The 9,824-nt window shown below is 33.5% G+C and overlaps 2 protein-coding genes across 2 annotated transcripts; both read right to left on the reverse strand.

Moving 5' to 3' along the window:
* Positions 1-4,258: 4,258 nt before the first annotated feature.
* On the reverse strand, positions 4,259-6,801 carry LOC134700555 (uncharacterized). The gene is made up of 3 exons (XM_063561935.1): positions 6,192-6,801; positions 5,353-5,503; positions 4,259-4,821 (listed from the first exon to the last, which is right to left on the reverse strand). The coding sequence occupies exons 1-3, from the start codon at positions 6,477-6,479 to the stop codon at positions 4,259-4,261; spliced, it is 1,002 nt and encodes a 333-aa protein (XP_063418005.1). The 5' UTR covers positions 6,480-6,801.
* Positions 6,802-6,827: 26 nt separating this feature from the next.
* LOC134700557 (uncharacterized) lies at positions 6,828-9,319 on the reverse strand (the record flags this gene model as incomplete). The annotated part of the gene is made up of 2 exons (XM_063561936.1): positions 8,618-9,319; positions 6,828-7,530 (listed from the first exon to the last, which is right to left on the reverse strand). A coding segment is annotated over exon 2 (702 nt), but the record flags the coding sequence as incomplete, so codon positions are not given.
* Positions 9,320-9,824: the final 505 nt, after the last annotated feature.

Genomic DNA, 9,824 nt, shown 5'->3' on the forward strand with positions numbered 1-9,824 from the left:
TATCAAGTAACAGTTTCTTAAAACACTATCAATAATCGACTAGAACAGTCAAATTAAATTCAACTGTTTTTTTATTCTGTATGAGCCTGTCCAATAACGTAGTGGATGTAGTTATTAGTTGTGTACCATCTTTGTTTTTACTTCATTGTTGTTTTCAGCAGTGGATTTTTTCTTTTGAAATGTTTCACATTTTATCATACCAAGGCTATTTATAGATGATTATATGGCATGGGTTTTGCTCATTGTTGTAGGCTGTTGGACAACCTGTAATTGTTTATAACTGTGTCCTATGGTCTAGGAATAATGGTATCATTGTTAATCATACCACACCTCCTTATTATCGTATGGTATGGGTCTTGCTCATTGTCGAAGGCTGTTGGACAGCATGAAATTGTTTATATCTTTGTCCTATCGTCTAGGAATAATTGCATCATTGTTAATCATACCACAACTCCTAATTATTATATGGCATGGGTTTTGCTCATTGTTGAAGGCTGTTGGACGACCTGTAATTGTTTATATCTTTGTCCTTTGATCTAAAAATAATTGTATCATTGTTTATCTAACCACACTTCCTTATGATTATATGGTATGGGTTTTGCTCATTGTTGAAGACTGTTGGACAACCTGTCATTGTTTATATCTTTGTCCTATAGTTTAGGAATAATTGTATCGTTGTTTATCATACCACATTTCCTTATTTTTATACAATAAAATGATCACAGATACCCCCTCCCTCTTAACATACTTAATGTACTTACAGGATTGAAGCTATAAGTAAGTTTTACAATTTGCCTAAAAGTATGTTAAGTCCTGGACCATTTGAAGTTTCAAGTGAAAGGCCCTCCTCAAGAAATTCAATGGTCCTAAAATAAGTACTAATGTAACGGATTGTAGGCCATGGACCTTTGTTTTCCAAAATTCAAAGGTTCTCTCACAGAAATGAAAGGTTCCTGACCATTGGGCCCACACTAATTTAAAACTATGAAAAGTAAAGTAAGAATAATGTGATGGTGTGTTATATTGGCATATTTTAGGTTGTTGCTTGGTCCTTAACTAAAAGCTCTTTTCAAAAATGGCACTAGCCTATGCTGTGGGACCATAACTTCGAACAAGACAAATAGATCTGTGTCGCTGCATGCAATTGATTGAGGTAACATATTTACTGAAGCATAAATGATCATTCCATAAAATCATAAGAGCCAAGAAACTTACATGAAAATTATCGTTGTACAATGAGTGTTGCAAAATTTCAAACTATTGACAAACAGGGAAAAGCTGCACAGCCGAAACAAAAATTGCTAACACGCTACAACTCAAATTTGTCAAACTGTTCATCTAACATAAAATCATTCCCTTCTATAGAAGCCAAGAAAAGTTCAAAGAAAGTTTCATTGTACAATGAGTGTTGTATAATTTCAAACTATCGACAAACAGGAAGCGACTGCATGGTAGATGTGAAAACTGCTTCGTCTGTATTGATTTACCTCATTTTAGGGAAGCAGCAAATATTAATTTTCAAGTCTTTGGTTGAACTGTCCAGGGTTTAAACCCACCACCTCCCACACTAAAGGTTAACACAATACTACAACACTGTGAAGATCTTTGGTTGAACTGTCCAGGGTTTAAACCCACCACCTCCCACACTAATGGTTAACACAATACTACAACACCGTGAAGATCTTTGGTTTAACTGTCCAGGGTTCAAACCTACCACCTCCCACACTAAAGGTTAACACAATACTACAACACCGTGAAGATCTTTGGTTTAACTGTCCAGGGTTCAAACCTACCACCTCCCACACTAATGGTTAACACAATACTACAACACCGTGAAGATCTTTGGTTTAACTGTCCAGGGTTTAAACCCACCACCTCCCACACTAATGGTTAACACAATACTACAACACCGTGAAGATCTTTGGTTTAACTGTCCAGGGTTCAAACCTACCACCTCCCACACTAAAGGTTAACACAATACTACAACACCGTGAAGATCTTTGGTTTAACTGTCCAGGGTTCAAACCTACCACCTCCCACACTAAAGGTTAACACAATACCAGAACACCGTGAAGATCTTTGGTTTAACTGTCCAGGGTTCAAACCCACCACCTCCCACACTTAAGGTTAACACAATACCACAACACCATGAAGATCTTTGGTTTAACTGTCCAGGGTTCAAACCCACCACCTCCCACACTTAAGGTTAACACAATACCACAACACCGTGAAGATCAACGAGGCAGTTTTTATGAGAAAAAAAAATTGTTATGCAATCTTAAAAAATACGATACATACTAATTAGATAAATACTGATGAATGTACCTCTGAGGTCAGCCTATTTTATAAGTATAAGGTTGTGCCATCATCTAAAGCATCTGTGAAAATTAACTATAAATCATATTTACTTGTTTAAGCCTGAAATATGTAAAATATATGTATCACTTAAAAATATTTCATCGGTACTTCTATTGATAATTAACTGTTATGAATGTTTCTTATAAATATATCAATGTTTGTGTGTTGTCTCCTCGTATAAACATATCAATGTTTGTGTTTTATCTCATATCAATGTTTGTGTATTATCTCCCTTTCTTATAAACATATCAATCTTTGTGTGTTATCTTCCTGTATAAACATATCAATGTTTGTGTGTTATCTCCCTGTATCTTATTAACATATCAATGTTTGTGGGTTATCTCCCTGTTTCTTATAAACATATCAATGTTTGTGTGTTATCTCCCTGTTTCCTATAAACATATCAATGTGTGTAGGTTATCTTCCTGTATAAATATATAATGTTTGAGTGTTATATCCCTGTTTCTTATAAACATATCAATTTTTGTTGGTTATCTCCCTGTATAAACATAAAAATGTTTGAGTGTTATCTCCCTGTATCTTATAAACATATCAATGTTTGTGGGTTATCTCTCTGTTTCTTATAAACATATCAATGTTTGTGTTATCTCCCTGTATAAATATATAAATGTTTGAGTGTTATCTCCCTGTTTCTTATAAATATATCAATGTTTGTGGGTTATCTCCCTGTATAAACATATCAATGTGTGTGGGTTATCTCCCTGTATAAACATATCAATGTTTGAGGATGATCTCCCTGTATAAACATATCAATGTTTGTGGGTTATCTCCCTGTATAAACATATCAATGTGTGTGTGTTATCTCCCTGTATAAATATATCAATGTGTGTATTATCTCCCTGTTTCAATAAAATAAGCTTACAATTATATTAAAGATATATGGTTTGCTACTGACCCCCTACGGATCCATAGACTAGAGGGTTATTAAAATCCATAGGGATTGGGGCCAAAGGGGGTCAGTAGTGAACCGTATATAGGATATAGCAAATTTATTGCACATGGGACTTTTCCTGTTGCATTTTGTAGAAAAATAAACAATGAAATACAACAACATCAATAGATAACGTCACCATTAACAATAGACAGATGTCATGAACCCATATGAAATTTACTAACCCCATACAGATCCATTTGGGGTCACCATGTTCTCAGAGCGATAAAAATGTATAATGCGCAATTATTTCATAAACATGAATAAATCCTAAATGTTATGGCCAGCTTTATAAAAATGTAGACCTTGTCATTTGAGGTTTTTTTTGAATTGTTGACTATATATTGACCTGTACACATCTCCTATATATTGACCTGTACACATCTACTATATATATTGAACTGTACACATCTCCTATACCATGACCTTTACACATCTCCTATATATTGACCGGTACACATCTCCTATATATTGACCTGTACACATCTCATATATATTGACCTGTACACATCTCCTATACCTTGACCTTTACACATCTTCAAATATTGACCTGTACACATCTCCTATTTATTGACCTGAACACATCTCCTATATATTGACCTGTACAGGTCTCCTATATATTGACCTGTACACGTCTCCTATATATTGACCTGTACACATCTCCTATTTATTGACCTGTACAGGTCTCCTATACATTGACCTTTACACTTCTCCATTCTTGACTTTTTGGGTTGCTGTCTCATTGACATTTATCTCACTTTATTTTTCTTTAGCACAAGTTCCATGCTTAAGTTCAACCAATCTATTTTTGAAGGCAAATAACACTGTAATGATGTCATGTGTCTTGTTTACTATAAAAACATTGGAGTTATGGTATTTTGAATGTAAAAACTATATGTTGATTATCTCCCCTTATAGAGTTTGAATATTTTGGATTGATACAGTATTCTATTCTTCAATGACACTCTCCTCACTGTCACTTTCGTCTACGGCTTGTGGAATAGATGCTGCATCTTCTAGATATGCTCCCCAATTCTGGACTCCATAAGATATATCCTGATTATGCCTTGCATAACCAAGATACCAGAGTATTGAGGCAATATGGGCACATACTCCAACGACACGAGCTCCTGCTCTGCATTTACAGTACCATGCAGTAATTTCAGCAGATGTGTATTCTACCCACAAGATGTAGGTTTTTGAAGAAACATGACGGCTCTGAAGTTTCACACGTATCAAATGGTCATCCTCTTTATGAACAAGAATTTGACAATTGCCTTCTAGATGTTCCTGAATGTAACTAGTGCTAAGCTTTATTTGATAGACACCGCACGTTATGTTTCTAAGATCTTCTTCATCAAGAAGTGGAAAATCATCTAAAATATTATCAGGCTCTTTCCAAATTGTTTTACGCCTCTCCAAATTTTCTTCTTCTACCCTCTGTTTCAGTGTATTTACTCTTTTAGACAGATAGAGCATTTTTGCTGCCAATGCTTCTTCATTATCACATCCTTTTTAAGCAAGAAAATTTCAATCATTATACTAGTACATGTATATAGTTTTATAACAATGTTTTAATCAAAAATAACAAAAACGGTGATGCGATTTCCAATGAGACAACTTTTTACCAAATAAAAAAAATACCACAGTATGGAGCATTGTCTCATTGGCACTCATACCACATCTTCCTATATCTATATACAAAAGAACAATAGTTTTATATTACCATGTGGTATTATTTTTCATTTGTCTTATAAATTTTGTTTAAATTGCTTGTTTGTTTAATTTGCTATCTATTGAATAGTTAGGGAAAAGTGATTAATACTTTTTAGGGAAGGATTTTTTTACATACATTTTCTTAAAAATTTTTTTTTTTAACTAATTGGAAAAAGGCAGCTCTCTCAGTGTGAATTTCCTAGTGAAAAAAATGTCTTTAAAGTATCGCAAATTCTTTTTGATCACTATTTATGATTTGATTATATACATATACATTACTAATCACAGTTACCACTACGAGCTATCTTAATAGTAAGAATGTTTACCTGGAGACAACGGCGGCAAATATTTATTTGATATTCCACATACAATGCAAACATAATCTCCGATATATGGAACTTGTTTATTTGGTAAAACATGGCTCAGATACTTCCATCTCTTGATTCTTGCATTAGCAGACTCTACTACCCATCGGACCTAGAATGAGAAAAAGAGTAATTTAGAGCTATTTTTCTAAAGCATGTAAAGTAAAGGTTTGGTTAGCTTGCTTGCTTTGTTTATATAGCTATCTGCTCAAACATTGTAATAAAGTTTTACTATTGCAATTAAAAGATAGGTAGGGTTTCAGCTAATATAATGCTATTGGTCACTTGAAATTGGATGCTTCAGCAAACATTTATAAAAAAAAAAGCAAGAAAGCCAACCAAACCTTTTCACTACATGCATTGAGAAAACAGCTCTAAACAAAATGTCTGAAATTCATTACTGGTTGCAAATAAAACTCTGTATTGCAATATTATAATTATGTTATATAAATGGTCACTTTTGCGAAATGTAACAGCAATACCATTACGTGTGCAGAAAGAACAACATTTATGGAAGGTGAGCTTTTTTTTTTTGTTAAATTGATGTTTATGAGTAAAAAAAACTGTTAATACTGAAAAACAAAAAATATGCAGTTCTATAAGTTACTTTTCTTTATTTTTATTAGTGTCACAATATTCATACGGTAGTTTTAACAGTAAATATAAGCATATTTCAGTTGGGTGTGCTTTGTTCGAATAAGAAAATAAAAATATCTTAGCATGATACTATATAAAGTGACGCAGTTTCAAAATTAGTTTTGAGAATTATACAACACTATTTTGGTTGTAGGGGTACAAACCTTAGTAACTAATATGCTTGCATTGGCTTCATCTGTTGTCATCTGTTTTTGACCTTTCGTTAAAAAACTTGGCATCTGTGACTTTATCCCCAAATCATCAAGAAGCTCCAATGAGTCCCTGAATCCTCTATCAACTACAAACACATCATTGTCTTGCACCCATTCTTTGATATCTTCTACATTTGTGTTTAACATATGTTTGAGGATTGCCGCATCATTATTTTTGCAGTCGGCAAAGTATGGTCCCAAAACAGTCACAAAGTACCCTGTAGTAGTAACAACTACCATTGGTTTAACCAGCGGTCGTCCCTTGTGTAAGCTATATGACCTTCTTTGAAAATGAAAGTTTCCACTTTTCTGGATATAGATGTACGTGCCATCCAGCACTAATATAGCCTGTGTGTTTGTTCCATCCCCAAATAAAGTCTGAGCTAGTGGTCGTGTGTGCTGATTAACGACATCATCATGGCTGATGTGTTTAAAACCCAAATTTTGAGGTACGAAATTCTGAACTAAAGCTTGTCTGACACATGAAATGGCTCGGCGTAAACTTGATCTTGATATGTTGAAAATTGTAGATAGCACTTTATTTGAAATTCCAGACTTTAATTTAAAAAGGAAAATTCTGGTGCTTCGTGTAGGTGTATTTCTTACTAAAGTTTTGATGTAGGAATGAAGATCATTGAAGTTGTCCTTATTTATACCGGTTAAATTGATAAAGTCAGAGTCAGATAAAACTTTATCTGTAGCAAAGTCAATTCTTGATTGTTCATTTTGTAAGGCTGTGTATCTTAACTTCTTCAAAAGATCCATAATTGTAGATCTGTTAAGGATGACATTATCATTTGTACAGTTTATTTTACTAATTGCATCTTCTGTAAAAGTATCTTCCGTCAAATGTCCCGGACAACAACGACATCCTGCAGGAATTATAACCTCTTTTTTAAGAAAGGTAGAAAATCTTGCTTGCGACGGAACAACAATTAGCTTTGGTCCAGGCTTTTTGCATATGAAACAGTATGAATGGCTTTTTGATGTAGAAGGTATTGAAAGAGATACTGATGGTGGACTAGATAAAACTGTAGATCTACGTTTTGCTGGTGGAACATAATCTTCATCGTCAGATAATAAATGTTGTACAACAGGAGATGGTCTGGTTTCCTTAACATAGTATTTGTGTCTACATGTATTGCATATCTTATCTTCTTGTTTATGTGTAATCAAAAAATTCTTCTTCAAATACTTTGCTACAGATTTATTGACTGATCTTCTTTCGTGTGGTTTAGTCCTTTTGTTGCATAGAACGCAAGGGTGAGACTTTGGACCGCTTCCAGGCATTCTGAAGTGAAATAAAGAAATTAATATAAATACAAGAACCACGATAATGAACAGCAACCCATCACAACGAAACAGAGCAACAAATCAAACATCTTATTTTTTAATTATTGTGTATAAAAATGCGTGTTCAGGGATAAAATTTGAACTGACAATATGAAATAAAATATGTAGTTTTTAGTCCTAACTCACTGACCTACTACACTACAAACAGTAACCATATGCATTAACCATATTTTGTAACCATATTTTGATCATATCATATTTGATCACTTATGGGAGACTGAATTACAAATGTAGTATGCAGGTATCTTAGCTTGTTTTATTTCTATTACACATCAGAAAGGAAATTTCTATATTTATATATAAATAATTCGTTGAATAACCATATCTTCTTTAAAAAAAATCAAAGGCAAAAAATAAACGCTTCAGAAAAATGTTATCAATTAATCAGTAAATCATGAAAAAAAGTATATCAGTGAATCAATTCAAACAATCACCAGAATGATAGTAGCGCATTACATGTAGGTTTAATAATAATAAAAAAAAAAAAAAATTGCAGCCGCGAACCCTTTCTGTTGAAAGTATAGCATCTCCAGCCTAACGCTGTAACCACTACTCCACGTCGTCAAACGTATTTAATCAGGTAAATAAGTGGTATATAAATTAAACTTGGTACTGAAGCTAGTCGTCTGCTTTTGTTTGACATTTCCTTTTTTGTGTTTAATAATATGAGTAAAGATGTATTACTGCTTTAGTGTAGTGAATAAATCTATTTTTAAGACGGTTTTCGTAGAATAAATTCGCCTTTAATCGAAAGTTGCCCCATTTTTTTTTCATAACAAAGCTGACCAAGCCGGGCTTAAAAAATACATTTCAAAATCCTTTTCAAGTATACAATAACGTTAGAATTAAGTCCCAATTAATTTATTATTTACTAGTTATTTTTATTTTCCATTAATTTGTCCTGTTTGAATAAAAACAGTTGTTACTACGGGTAAAAAAACTCTGTCGGCAGTTGACAAATCTACGGAACTTTTTATTCCACTTTTTGCTATTTATTTTAAATCCGTAAATTAATTTTGACTTACCTTAATACGTAATCTCCAAGAAAAGCATACTTCAGTTGCACGATTTACATAATGGTTTACAGTCTATGTCAGAGAAAGTAAAAAAAATATCGAATATGTCACCGTCCGGCAAATGCCTGTACATCCATGTTTCTGCTTGGAAGAAGTGCAAAAAACATGCGCAATGTAATTTCAAAACACACACAAGAAAAACAGAAATATGATGAAATTTATTCAAAATATTATAAAAAGCTGAACTATATAGATTGTTTCTATTTTAATGTAAGTTTGTGGTAAATGTATTAGACATTTCGCCACATAATCTATCGTACCTCAGAAATGACAGTGTCGAATCCGGATTTGCTTGTTTGCAAAAGTTTATTTTTCGATGTGGCCGCATGCCTCGACCACGCTAAATATTGTTGCAAACGATTTCAAATTGTCAAACAATGAAAATGAGATAAGAATTACTTTGGTCGAGGCCTGCGGCCAATGCGAAATTGGACAAAGAAGTGTGAAATTCGTCGAGAATTTTGATGTTTTGAGCGTTTCGGTTTGATGTCGGGTGTTACGTCACATTAGTGACGTCATCAAAATAATTTTTTTTCAAATAATAACAAGCAACAATATTGGTAGATATGTTTTAGCTATAAAGGATCAACCTGGTTAATATTTATTTTTTTGTTATTTCATAGGGCCAATATAGGCACTTCGTGGCCATACTCCTTTCAATAGTAAATGATCCTATATAGTTCACTATACTGTACACTTACCTATAATAACAACTTGGCTGGACAAGGATCGCATGGACTATAATAACAACTTGACTGGACAAGGATCACATTGACTGGACATGGATCTAATAAATATAAATAATAGAAGTTCAAACTAAATACATGGCTAAAAAAGAAAAAGACAAACAACAGTACACAAAACACAAAATTAACAAGAATGTGTCCATAGTACACAGATGCCCCACTCACACTATCTTTTTCTGTGTTTAGTGGACCTAAAAAGTGGGATAAAAACTATAATTTGGCATTAAAATTAGAAAGATCATATCATGGAGCACATGTGAACTAAGTTTCAAGTTGATTGGACTTCAACTTTATTAAAAACTACCTTGACCAAAAACTTTAACCTGAACGGATGGACGGACGGACGGACGGAAGGACAGAAGGACGCACAGTCCAGAAAACATAATGCCCCTCTACTATCGTAGGTGGGG

This window comes from Mytilus trossulus, unplaced genomic scaffold, assembly GCF_036588685.1.
Source record: "Mytilus trossulus isolate FHL-02 unplaced genomic scaffold, PNRI_Mtr1.1.1.hap1 h1tg000158l__unscaffolded, whole genome shotgun sequence".
NCBI lineage: Eukaryota > Metazoa > Mollusca > Bivalvia > Mytilida > Mytilidae > Mytilus > Mytilus trossulus.